The sequence below is a fragment of the Saccostrea cucullata genome, unplaced genomic scaffold (assembly GCF_032062105.1).
Source record: "Saccostrea cucullata isolate Sc308-1 unplaced genomic scaffold, CSIRO_AGI_Scuc_v1 ctg578, whole genome shotgun sequence".
NCBI classification, from domain to species: Eukaryota; Metazoa; Mollusca; class Bivalvia; order Ostreida; family Ostreidae; genus Saccostrea; species Saccostrea cuccullata.
Window position 1 is genome coordinate 27578 of NW_026932815.1, and position 14614 is coordinate 42191.

General features: G+C 33.7%; 1 protein-coding gene across 1 annotated transcript in view; it reads left to right on the forward strand.

Moving 5' to 3' along the window:
• Positions 1-1827: 1827 nt before the first annotated feature.
• Positions 1828-14614, forward strand: part of LOC134236230 (ADP-ribose glycohydrolase MACROD2-like) — a 30871-nt gene continuing 18084 nt past the window's right edge. Inside the window, exons 1-3 of the mRNA XM_062718387.1 lie at positions 1828-2114; positions 7103-7234; positions 12747-12890. Coding sequence (XP_062574371.1) covers positions 1847-2114; positions 7103-7234; positions 12747-12890 — 544 coding nt within the window. The 5' untranslated portion in view covers positions 1828-1846. The remainder of the gene's footprint in view (positions 2115-7102; positions 7235-12746; positions 12891-14614) is intronic.

A 14614-nucleotide genomic window follows, 5' to 3' on the forward strand; every position in this document is an offset into this window, starting at 1 on the left:
GGCTATGTATATATTTTCTTTTTAAAGTGAATATTTTCTTTTGATTGTTTTTTTTTCTTATTTTCTTCAGTCCATTTTTTTTTCAAATAAATTTTGGTAGCAGTGCCTCTGGCATTTTACGTATTTTGTAAAAAAAAAAAAAAGATTTTTGACAGTAACTTTTTAGGGTATGTGTACCACTTCCTGGGGTAGAAGTTTATTTTTTCTTTAACTAAGAAAGCTTAAAACCTAGGATCCACCCCCAGAAGTCTGCTGCCGTAAATTGTCTTGCTGGCGTTTTAAGAATATGGGTGATGTGCATCAATTACACTTTTATTGACTCCATCGCTGTCGAAATCGGACGAGATTTCTTGGCATGAAATGAGGGATTCCTAAATAGAGATGCTCCCTATATCCCGAATTCTCATTGGTTGTCCCAATATATAATCAAAGTACTGAGACAGTACTGAAAGACGGGGTCAAAATAATTTTCATGCTAGATTTCACAAATGTAAATTTTTTAAACGAGTTTTGAACATTTTTTGAAATAACAAACTAAAAACAAAACTGTGAATAATATAAATTCGCGTTTTTCATTTAAGTCTAGAAACCTTTTAAAATTGTCCGAATTTCACCTGGTCCGAATTAATATTTCTCCGGAAGTAAACAATGGATGATGCGTACGCAGTTGTAATACTACGCAGGAGAGTACTTTGTTTACTATAGTGTGTTTTACAATTAATATTTTGAGTTTACGTTTACAAAATGCTTCATTAATTTCATTTATAAAAAAGTTCTTATCACTTTCTTCAGTTTGATATAGAATGCTTATATTTTGATCAAAACAATTTCTGCACTCTTTCATATAGCGTAGATTTAATTCATGTGTTATCACCACGGCTTCCTTTTTGAGGGCTCGGACAGTAAACTAATAGACGGGGTCACGTGACCCCGTCTAAAAATCGATCGAGGTCAGTAAACATGGCGGCTAAATTCAAGTTGTGATTTTAACATACATGATAAATAACAGATACGTGGATTCTTTTGTATGCATAACTACATTTTTGGAGTTCAGGTAAGTAATGTTCATAAAATATGACCATTTACTGATAATTTGAACCAAATCTACGCGGAAGTTAATCACTCCCGCGCTTGCACCATTGCGGAGATCATAAGGAGTTGCATGTAGCCCTCTCCCAACAAAAGAAAAAAGGAGAGGGTGACATTATTGCAGCTCAGTGCCCCCCTTTTTTATGCCCCTGGATCATAAGATCCCAAGGTATATTGTTTTTACTTGTCTGTTTGTCTATTGTAAACTTTAACCTAGCCCATAACTATTGCGCTGTCAAGGGTAAGGCTTTAATATTTTATACAAGTGTCCAATATGACAAGACTGTATTACCATCGGGGGGGGGGTAGTGTTGCACAAACACATGTATCTTGTTTTTGGACGTAACTTTTTACAACAGAAAATGTTCATCGAAAGTCCCGCTCCGGTTGGCCCCGTACTTTAATTAGTTTTTTTCTGGAAAAAAAAGATGCAACGTACCTATAAGTGTTACACACATAAGCTACTTGAAGCGGAGCTCTTACACATGTACGTCTTTATCAAATATATTTCGGGATTAAGCAGTACTAGATTTACCGACTGCCTTTTGAAATGCTACTTCCTGTAAAAAAAAAAATAATAAGGAAAAAACGAAAACGATGTTGATAATAAAACATTTAGTACCCACTTAGTTCAAACAAAAGATATCTATTTATATTAACAAATTTTAATTCGCAAAGTATATTCTAAAAAAAAGTCATAAAAGGTAAGGTCGGTATATGATCATGTCACCATGGGCATACTTTTAATAAAAGTGTTATGATGCATGCTGACTTTCTAACTTTGGCAAGAGGAATTTTAAAAGGCAGATCAAGAAGGTTTAAAGTAGTCATAAAGGAGATCACAATCACTGCCCCCTTTCGCAGCTTGTTCAGTATGTCAACAACCAAGTTGAAGACAACAGAAAGTGAAACTAAGCATGCTAGTAAGGATGGCACGACTAGCCCTCTCCTAACAACCCCAGAACCCGCCACATCCAAGAGAATAACCAGAAATGCTCATCACGATGCTGTGTTATCTGACAAAGGTAAAACAATATCATTTAAAATTAAAAAGAAAATATTAATTATTTAGAAGGTTGCTACACTTATATTACACACCTTTTGTAAAATTCTCAGTTGGCCCGTACCCTGCATGTGCACCTGACATTTAAGTGGGTGGATGCATTTCTGGCAGATGAACATTTTTGAACATGTTGAAGACTACTTTAATTCATAATTTTAATATCATCATATTAAATTCAGAGTTATCTCCCATTGTCAGTGCAACACACTTTTTAGCTCACCTCAACAAAGTGGGAGGGAGGTTATCAAATGGTAGCTACAGACCTGTAGCTTGTTGGTCTGAAAAATTGGGATAGATGACCAGAGAGCTACAGTGCCACCCATAGAAAAAACTGTACAGTTATTTGACCAGTTCCGAATAAGAAACCGATTCGATGATGCTACAAATATATTAGGAATTATTTCAAAATCTAAGTGTTTTGTCAAGGTAGTTCGATGACTTGTGGAATTAAATATTGTTTCATAAAAGTTCAGCCTACCCTCAAAAAAATTTATTTCGCAGGTTACCATATGTGTCCATTTTACCAGTTACGAATAAGCCGACGGGTTCCGGATACCCTAGAGATTCTTATTCAATTCAACCCTAAATTTAAAAATATACGTCCCAAACGTTATCCATTGGCATGCCTAAGAAAAGTTAAATTAATTGCTTACCAATAAATTATTTGTATTTCCAAAGGTTGAAGAGAAACTAGAGGTACTGTGGGCACTGAGCTCATTTTAATGATACCCCACGCCTCCTTTATGATTATTTAGGACAAAGTCCATGTTTTACTCTGGGAGACCCGAAATAATTGTCAGTTCAAAAAGTAAAATAATAGGTCACAATGTCACAATGCTATAAAGAATATGTGAAAGTATCATTAAATCTTATTCAGTGGTATAGGAGGAATTGCGGACAAGAGATGGATATACCTTTCAATATTACAAAGAATGGCAGTATCTATCTATTTCTCAGGGAGCCCAAATTATGTACCAGATCCAAAAATAAAATAGGTGCACTTTGGCACTGTTAAACAAAGATTCTGTGAAAGACTCATTAAATTCTGTGAAGCCTCATTAAACTTCATTCAGTGGTAGAAGAGGGATTGCGGATAAGAAATGGATACCCCAGAGCATATCAGACGGACGGATGTACAGCTAGACGGACGGACAGACGTACAGACGGTTGGATGGACAAACATCCCCTTACTCTATACCGCTTCTTCCTGTTTTTCAAGCGGGGGTAGAATAAGTCACGTTTACAATGAAGAAAACATCGAAGAGTGAATTTATAATAGTGTTTAAAATGGGTATTTGGAACTGGTAAAATAAGAGCACGAAAATATTTCGATATCTTCCAGTGTTCTAAACATTTATTTTTGACAAGTTTTTAGTATATGTTAGAGTACATATCAAACTTACTTTTGATACCTAGAATGTTGTTTTATGTGAAAAATTTATGCATCTACAGAGGTTTTTCTGCAGACTTACACGTCGCGGTGATTCAGATTTGTTGCACTGTAAAAGTATGTCGACTGTTTCAAGTACGAAATCGAAACCAAACTGAGGGCAAAAAATCAAAACTTCACACAATTCAAACACTCATGAATAAGCCTTCTTACCATAGAAATCAATTTATTTTTACACCGTTGAATTTATTAATTATCAGTCCTTAAATTACTAATTTTTCGGAACTGGCCAAAATCCGGAACTGGCCAAACGACTGTATATTTATTGCACACAATAAGTTGCACTCATTTTTGGATTAATTTCTCCAAATTCTTACCTCAACTGTACAAAAGCTCAATTTCAAAACATTCCTTTGACCCTATCGCCTATACTTTAATATTTTATGTCTGCATGGAGTGCTTTGAACCTAATTATCTTGCCATCCAAAATGGCAAGGTACACAATGCAGAATTTTCAAAAGTTTCCGTTTTAATTTAAGGAATGTTTTGTTGTTGAAATAGTGCAATAATTCCGTTATCATGGTTATGTTGGGAACACACAGTTAGTAGTATTTTGATATGGAGGTTTGAAAAACACGGAGAAAAAAATTGAAAAACAGCTCACTTTTTTGTGTGCAATAGATATACAGTTTTTTCAATGGGTTGCACGGTAGCTCTCCGGTCTGTCAATATATTTTTTTCCCCGGAGAACTGCAGTTCTGCAGCTAATTAAATGGCATCGGTGTCAGCATCCCAGGTAAAAGTTCTTTTCAAGTACTTCTTTGCCAATAATTTTTTGGAGCACTGGTTAAAGTTTTTTAGCAGGTTTAATAGAGTTTTGGAGTAGATCTCATTGCCAAGTAACTATTAGCCCTGTATATTGTAGTTGTACTGAATGATACAGTCTTAAGGATGCACACTACTGAACTTGCTTTGGATGCTGGATCTGACCTAGTACATTTTCCAGATAAGTGAACAAGTTAAAGATTTTGTAGCAGATCTTAATTATTTCCAAGTACAATAAGCCCTCTGTTGACCAAACTTGCATGGATGATACACTTACCACACTACTGAACTTGCTTTGGATGCTGGATCTGATCTACATTTTCCAAATGAATGACCAGGTTAAAGTGTTTAGAGCAAGTCCTTTACCAAGAAATTACCAGGTCCAGTACAATATCTTGATTTAGCTATATAGCTTTAAATAGCTATATAGCTTTATTAAGCTATTCAAAATAGCTTTATTTAGCTATTTATGTACAGTTTTTCACAAAAATGTTTTTTGCTGAAAATAAACAAAACGTAGCATGTATCTGACTCTACGTATTTGTACTATGGGCTATCAAAACAACAACCTAAATCAAAGATAGTTCTAACTTTGCAGCTTTTGAATACTTTTAAGCAAAAAGAAAATTTCTGTTGTTAGACTAACTGTCTACTACCTTGGTGCCTTGAGGCAAGGATAAGTATGATCGTTTCTCATTGTGCTGAACTGTTACCAATCAATTATCTTGTTGAACATAATTGGACTCCATTACAATATCATTGCAGAAGTAACTGTATCAATTGCTTTATATAGCCCCAAAACTTGTAGAACTTTGAGTACAAAGTCTCTCAAAGAGATGTAATTTGATGAGTGATTTTTACATGCATTATTTTAAGAAGAGTTCAAAGTTGTATATCGTCACTGCACCAAGGTGCGCTTTTTTGTACATACTGAGAAAATTACACCTTTAAGAAAAAAGTGTAGTAAAATAGCTAAATTAAGCTATACTGAATAGCTTAATAAAGCTATATAGATATTTAAAGCTATATAGCTAAATCAAGAGATTGTACTGGACCTGATTACCGGGGTATAAGGGATATCTGGACCAAACTTGAATAGATGGATTTGATGCAACACAATCAAAAGAACTGATTCACTGCAATTAAATTTAGTCCGCATTTGTAAAATTAGCGAGAATCCGATATATACGATCTATCCAAATTCTATGTACAGTTTTATAAACACGTGTTGTTTGTTTTTGAGTGAATAATAAAAAACCTGGATGCATGCAACTTGTGTTCCTCAATATTTCCTACAGGCAGACCCACTGTACAAATATTGACCTCACCATTGAAGTAATAAATTGTGCATTAAGGGGAGACAGGACACATGTCACATGACTAAAAAGACATATCACATCATAGTCGGTGATGATATACATGTTAAACGTTGTTAAAATCAACAGCTCTTGTGTAATTTTATTCTAAATTCTAAAATTGTTTTTTAAACATTTAATTTTAGAAATTATTATTAATAGAATTTTTAAAGATCTTACCATCATTTAGATATTGTGAAGTTGCCCAATCCACACATTTGTTTCTCTTTACCCTGCAGTCTGACTTCAGTGACGTCATAGACGTAGTGTTTGAATTCTCAGTGCAGCAAGATCAAGTTCACACTCCCGTCATGATCAGTTTTATTTCATAATAAACAGGTCACAGTCAATGTATCGTGATAAATTTCTGAAGCAGATTTTTTAAAATTAATATTTTTTCGTGTTTAGTAGCAGAGATTCTCTCTATTTACGTAATTTTGAATGTTTATATTTTCGTGTGACGTCACAATTGATTTCCCGCACTCGGAAAATACAAACGTGAAGCGTTTTTATCATGCTTACGTCTAATTCAACAATGTCCTGTGCGATATTGAGGTAAGCTTCACCCTGTGATATTTATGCAGTAAATAATCATGATGAAGGACTGACATTCAATCGTAAATTTAGAAATATTTATTGACAGATTTTTTTTCAAATGAGGTTTTTGTCGTTGAAGCTGCCTTGAAAAATGCAGAAATTATCCCACCCAAATACTATATAAAATTAAAACAATTGCTTTCAGATAATTTAAAAATTCACATTATGGACTCCATTATGGGCGCGTAAACATGAAGTATCTAAACTCCATACAAACTCTAAACAGGGAGGTATTTGTGGGGCGATATCTTTTAAATAAGTCAAGAAATCCCATGACAGGACCATTTTAAAATGCTAAGTACATATTAAATTAGTAATATAAAAAATACGAAAAAAATTCATTCACAGGAATTTTTTCAGCTAAAGGTCCTGTTCCTCCTTAAATTACTGCATAGCCTTACTTAGTTTATTGAAAAACATTTCATTTGCATTTAGTTTAATTACTTCACATTAGCTGTTGTATGAAGTGTGAACACAATTTAATTCGCAAGTTTTGAGGTAAATCCACTCTCTAGTAACTGCAAGCCCAATCAGACCAAAATTGCACAAAGGTGATATTTATAGGTATGCACACTATTAGGTTAATAGTCAAGTGTGGGACTTTGCCTTACTTAAAGACAATATTTGTTTTGATGAGCTCTGTAATCTCTGAATTTCACAATATGGGTCAAAAACATTTTTCATGTGAATTTTTACTTTTTTTAAACATATCTTTTAAGAACAGCAAGACAAATGTAAATCTTGACTTTTGACTTTTTAAAATGGAATTTTGTTGCATTTCAGAAAAGTTTTTAAATATGAAAAAAGAAGAAAAAAGAAAACTATACAAATGTGGGAAGAAATTCAAACAGCTAAATGACATTCCAACATGGCCAGATTTCTACAATGAACACAAAGAGAGGATGAAAAAAGCAGGTTGTTAAAATAAGATTAATTGTTAAGAAATGACATTATACATTTATTGACCGTATTCTTGGATTTCGTGCATTTGTCAGACCCCAGAACCAAACCTACCGTAACTTCCTCTAGCAAACAGTTTGGTTTGAGGGTAAAAAAAAGCGCATTTTTTATGAGAATACAGTCAATAAATATTTTGTTATACCTTTTTTGTGATGCATAAATCTACTGGTCAGAGACCAAAAGCGAATGCGATAATAAGCTATAAGATGTCCGTCATCCATCTGTCTAGCTGTCTGTCTGTCTGTAAACAATATTTCAAAATGCAACTCTTCCTACAGTTTAGTCTGATTTCAATATAACTTGGCAAACAAGTAGACTACACTAAGATACATAAACTAGTGCATGGGTTTTTGATTTGGATGAATGGTGTTGCCATAGTTACTAAAAAGGAAAGTTCTGTGAAATTCCTTAAAATGCTACTCCTACAGTTTTAGTCTGAGTTCAATATGATTTCCGTTAACAGTGTTTCCATGGTTACTTGAAATAGAAAACTCTGTGATATCCCTTTAAACGCTACTCCTCTTAGAGTTTAAGTCTGGTTTTAATATACCCTTGGGTAACTTATTAACTAAGGTACATAATTTTGATGAATCAGTTTTTGTTTTCGAAGAATGTTGTTGCCATGGTTACTAAATACAGAAAAGAATGAATCTTCATAACACTGATATCTCGCCCCTTTTTAAATGCAGAATTTTACCTTTTAAAATCGGAACATTATTATATTATTGCTAAAGTCTTCAAGTATAGTCTGTATAGATATGCATAAAAGTGGTTTTATGAAAAAGACTCTCAACATATACAAGATATCAATAAAATAAAGTTGTATACTTCACTTAAAATCGCAGCTTCGCCATACGGCTATGTAGGTCATTGTATTATTTGAATGAGAAGGCAGAGCGTCCATCAAAGCATGCGATAAAAATGAATACATTAGCGTGTGTTAGAGGTGTACTAAGTTTTATGATTAACTGACACCTAAAACTCCTCTTTTTTAGTGCCAGAGACCGACTAAATATAAACATACATACAGCAATTATTTCATTTGGCAGTTTTTTTCTGCGTAACTTACAATTTATATTTGAAATGATTTATAAGAAATTCAAATATTTATATATTAAATAGACATAGAATTTGTAAACAGAACTATAACGCATGATACACCTTTTCATGCTTTAAAGAAAACTAATTTTTATACAGATAGTCAATCCATTAAAGCTTATATGATTTTGCAAAATTCGAGTGCTACAACCAAAACGATTGATTATGATATGAAACTTCACTCTGTGAAAAAATAAATCAAATCGTAAGAAAATGATAATTAAACATCTCAGTTTATTAACGTCAGTATTATCGCTGCTAGATAAAAAAACATCAGTGTTGCACAGTACAGATTGCATTGTTTAGAAAATCCCGATTATTCATGGCAGAAATGTTAATATTATCTTCCTTATTTAAAAATTCATTAATTATAAAATCGTAAGAAAGTGAAAGTAAAAAAATTAAATGTCAGAATTCATTAGTTGTCAAAATCCACTCACGTATACATATTCATTTTAACAAACTCTCACCTTGTAGTAAGATAAGTAATAAATCACTTCCATAGGCTCAGAACCTGGGATGGGCTTACTGCCCCCCCCCCCCCCTTTTTATGCAAAGATAGACATAATGTAGGCATTGAACATTGGGGCGTAGGTTTACTCCCCCCCCCTCCCCCTTTCAAAGGGTACGTTGCAGTGTACATCAAAAAAGGATAAGTGGTAGATTTTTTAATTGCTTGTTGTTTTTTTTTTAAGGTCTGAATTCTGTTTCTCTTTCAATTACCCTCCCCTCCCATTTAATTTTCAATTTGCTTCGACGCCAATGACTTCAAGATATTTTAATGCCATTTTTAATTCGATTTGATTTTTGCTACTAATATATAAATCTTTAATTATACGATGATCGGACATGGGAAAGGGTATTACAAATGTACTTACTTGCTTTTAAATTTTGTGCTTTAAAAAAACCTGCGGACATTGACTTTCAAAGAAAAGAGCCCCCCCCCTGTATTAAATTTAGGGATGTATACAGGATACAGGTCCTTTTAGCGCTCCATACTTCAATTTCTTTCCCATAAGGTGTCTTTAATTAAAAGTATGCATGCATTTGTGCACTTTTAACCAACAGATCCAGACTGAGATTATTTTCTAAAGATAGGATAAATTGGTATTTTTCAAATAACGCTCTTTTAAATTAATGACAGTTTTAAAAATCTGTAATGATTTCCAAAAGTGAATGAACGTAACGCTGGTACTTAGGAACAAAGGCAAATATATAATATATACCCAGAGTACTTCAAATTTTAAAATTATGTATTAATGATACACAAGCAGTAAGTGCAATAATAATGCTAGAGACCTCCAATATAAAATGATTAATATACCGAAAAAAAAATCAATCAAAATCAACTGAAATAGCTTTTAATAACAAGTAAATCAAAATTCTTAACACATCTTCAACATAAAAAAAGTTTTCTCCCTGAATTTTAATCATTAATTTGAAATGATTTGACCATCGATAGCTCGCAGATACTTGGCACGATGTCACATTGGTCTGCTCAAAGCATGAAAGTGAATAGATTTGAGTCACGTGTTCAGTGCTTTGTTATTCATGAGGTCAAAGACGGGTTAGAATTTGTAGACAAGGTGTCTTTACTGTAGATACAAGTACCCGTGGTTTTGCACTTTTTTGCAAAATAACAATTGAGCGCACAATTGTTTCAATTTCTTTTATTAATGTAAATGACTAGTATAACTCTTCACATTGACCGTATTAAGTACAACATGAAACATCCATGTGCTAATATAAAAAATGGGCTTGCAAAATGGGGGTGTGGCCTAAAGTCTATGAGAAAGCAATGTAAACAACGTACCCCTGCTATATTAATCCAAAAAATTTCCTAATTACAGAGCAAGGAAGTAAAAATCGAAAATGAAATTAATAAACTACAATATCTAATGGATAGATGGAGGCAAAAATATGTAGAAAATCTTAAATCTTATTTTTTGTAAATTATCGGGGGGCCAAATGTGGACGTTTAACTGATTCATCCTTTTTAGAATTAGTTTAAAACACTACTCCTCCTACAGCTTTGGTTTGATTTCAATATAACGTGGCACACATCTAGTGTACATTAAGATATATAAATCTATTTATTGCTGCCTGTTTCAAAGTCTCAGATCCAAGTGCTACTTTTCTTTGTTATACATACAGACCAGTAGAGCTACAGTCTCACCATGTTGACATGTTGGCATGTAAAGTCGTGTACTGGAGAAACTAATTGAATTTAACAGGTTACAAATGAATATTCTTATAGATTTTTAGCTCTTCTGAGCCAAAGGCTCAAAGAGCTAATGCTATGGCCATTTGTGCGGTGTGCGTAAACTTTTTAGAATATGGGCCATAACTCAAGAACCCCTTGTCCAATCAGTGCCAAATTTGTCTCAGGGTATCCTTGGCCCAAGGGCTACCATTTATACTAAAATAAGGGTTGGGACCCTGAAACAAGGGAAGATAATCAGGAAAACAAAACCAAAAGTACTGGTTGCTAAAAAATCTTCTTCTCCAGAACCACCTGGCAGATTTTCACCAAACTTACATACAAGGATCAGGATATGTCGAAGATTAAAATTTGCATGGGGAATTACCCTGGGGCAAAGGGTGTGGTCTCAAGGTCACTTCAAAGTTGACCTAAATTTACAATTAATAAAAAAGTGTATATTTTGCTTACTATAAGGACTAGGATCATCAAATCTTGTAAGTTGATGATCTTAGGACTTCACATCATGTTAACTCAAAAGTAGGTCACGGTGACCTACTTTTTAAATTTTGCGGGCATTTGTTTTCAAATTGATTTGAAGGCATATTTTGGACACTTTAAGGCCTATGATCATCAAACTTTGTCAATTGATGCATCTTGGGTCCTTGAACAACGTCAATTTAAAAGTAGGTCACCATGACCTACTTTTTGAACTTTATAACTAATCCTTTTTAAATCATTTAATCCCATTATTTCAGACACTGGGAGGTTTAGAATCATCAAATCTTGTAAGTTGATGCATCTTCGGACCTTAAAACATATTTACGAAAAAGTAGGTCACTGTGACCTACTTTTTGAATTTTGCTGACATTTGTTTTCAAATTGTTTAAAACGCATATTTTGATTACACTGTACCTTCAGACCTACGATCATCAAACTTGGTCAGTAGATGCATCTTGGGTCTTTAAAAAATGTCAATTAAAATGTAGGTCACGATGACCTTCTTTCTACATTTTATGGCTATATTTAAGTATCTTCGGTACTTATTGGCTTAGAATCATCAAAACTTTGTTAGTTGATGCATCTTGGGTTTTCGGAGAATGACGACCAAAAAGTAGGTCATGGTGACCTACTTTTGACATTTTGTGGCTATAATTAAGTATCTCTGGTACTTATTGACCTAGAATCATCAAACTTTGTCAGTTGATGCATCTTAGGTTTTCGGAGATTGTCGACCAAAAAGTAGGTCACAGTGACCTACTTTTGTCATTTTATGGCTATATTTAATTGTCTCAGGCACTTATCGGCTAAGAATCATCAAACTTTGTCAGTTGAGGCATCTTGGGTTTTCGGAGAATGTCGACCAAAAAGTAGGTCACGGTGACCTACTTTTGAATATCTCAGGTACTTATTAGCTTAGAATTATCAAATTTTTTCAGTTTAGGCACCTTGGGTTTTCAGAGAACTTCGACCAAAAGGTAGGTCACTGTGACCTACTTTTGACATTTGATGGCTATATTTAATTATATCTGGTACTTATTGGCTCGGAAATCATCAAACTTTGTCAGTTGAGGCATCTTAGGGTTTCATGGAATGTCGACCAAGAAGTAGGTCACTGTGACCTACTTTTGAATATCTCAGGCACTTATCGGCTAAGAATCATCAAACTTTGTCAGTTTAGGCATCTTGGGTTTTTGGAGAACGTCAACCAAAAAGTAGGTCGCTGTGACCTACTTTTGACATTTGATGGCTATATTTAATTATCTCTGGTACTTCTTGGCTTAGAATCGTCAAACTTTGTCAGATGATGCATCTTGGGTTTTCGGAAAATGTCAACCAAGAAGTAGGTCATGGTGACCTACTTTTGAATATCTCAGGTACTTATTTACTTAGAATCATCAGTCTTTGTCAATTAATGGATTTTGAGTCCTCAGAAAATTTCAATCAAAAGGTAGGTCACTGTGACCTACTTATGGTATTTTATAATTACATTATAATATCTTCAGTCTTAACTGGCTAAATATTATCAAACTTTGTCAGCTGATGCATTTTGGGTCTTATGATAATAGAGTTGGAGGCTTTTTATAGAAGTGATAGGTTGTACAATTTATCAGAAGAGCGATTCAAGGCCCTTGGGCCTCTTGTATTACATGAAATTTCATTTTGCAGCTGCAAAGAAGAAATTAGATATGAGGTATAATGTTAATGAGGACATAAATCAGAGAGTTTCTATTTGGAAAGGAGACATTACTACCCTAGAAATTGATGCCATTGTTAATGCTGCCAATAGCTCTCTTCTAGGTGGGGGTGGAGGTAAGTTTTCATACCCCTAAGAGTACCCCATTAGATGTTAATTCATGTAAAGAATTACTGTAAACCAACTTCTATTTGTATTTGATAAATATCCATGAGTTATGCAACCTTATAACTCGTGAATATTTAAGGAATAACTGTCTAATTTTTTTATTTCATGATGTGAACAATCGAGTGGCTTGCGTGATATATTTTGCATAAAATTATCATGCAAGCCAATCGATTGATCATGTTCATAAAATAAAAAATATCTTGACAGTTATTCCTTATATTTACATGTACATGCTCTTGATTGGATGCTAATCCATGTGCTACAAGCCCCGCTTCTATCTCTATCGCTTCATGTTACACCCCGCACATGAGTTTTTTTAACTGCGCCTTTTGATGAACCAGTACATTTATGGAGAAATAAAGTACATTAACTATTTGCAATTTTATCTCTTACAAAGACATTGGAAATGTAAATATTAAATGCTGTAAACCATTTATTCTGGTTTACATTTGTAGAGAATGTTTCCTATGTTGCAAAAATTGATTGTCACTGGATTTCAACATGCAAATACAAAATCATGAATAAACTAGAGCCGAGCTCGTTGCAAAGCAACGAGTAGGTCTTCCGTCGGAGCTACGGACAGAGAAATGACCTTGAGTCAAGGTCATGCCACGTTCTAATGTTAAAGCAATCTTTTAAGGGTAGATAACATCTTATTATGTTTTACTATTTAAAAAGGATAGTTAAGGAATGTTTGCGACCTTGACCTTGTCAAAATGACCTTGGGTCACACCATGACACACACTGATGATGAGCATATCCCATTTGTTTGCTACCGTATTGACAAAACCACACGTTTTTTCAAACAATGCATCCAGCTGAAATATCTTATCCTGAATGACCTTGAATCAAGGCCATAACACATTCTGCATGATTTAAGCCATACCTTTTTTTATAGGCCTTGTAACAGCTAATATACATGTGTAAAAAGTTATGGTCAATTTTATAAGCAATGTTTAAATTTTGGAAAAGCCGGTTAAACTTCAGGGTCAAAGTTTATGATATACTAGTATTTGAAATGATTTTATCACAGGTTACGTACATGTGATGTTTGTGTAATATGAAAGCCCTATCTCTCCTCATTAAAAAGTTATGATCAAGCCTCAAGGTCAAGTTGTCAAAAGTTAGTGTATTTGGAAAAGAGTTGTCTTAGGTAATACACAGGGATAAAATAAAAGCCCTATCTCTTCTCATTCAAAAGGTATGAGTATTGTTAATGTTTTTCAAAAGCAGGTCAAACTTCAAGGTCAAAGGATAAAAAAATCAGTGAATTTTGAAAGGTGTTGTTACAGTTAATACATTTTTATAAAATGGAAGCTTTCAAAAGTTATGGTCAATTTAAAGTAATGTTATTTTTTTTAAGTGGGTCAAGCTCCAAGATCAAGGTCACAGGGTCATAAATCACAGTATATTTGAAAATCAGATGTCACAAACAAAGATGACACAAGTCCTATTTCAACTCATTCAATGGTTATTATCAAGTTTAAAGTTCTCGTGACAGATGGACAGACTGGCTGACGAATAAGGTTTAACGTCCCTAAAAAATAAATACATGTAATTTGAACATGATAAATTGAGAAGAACGAATAATAAAAAATAATGGAAAAATATTAGAATATAAATCAGGTTTCCTACATGAGATTTCCTTAAAGACTTATTAATACATATTATT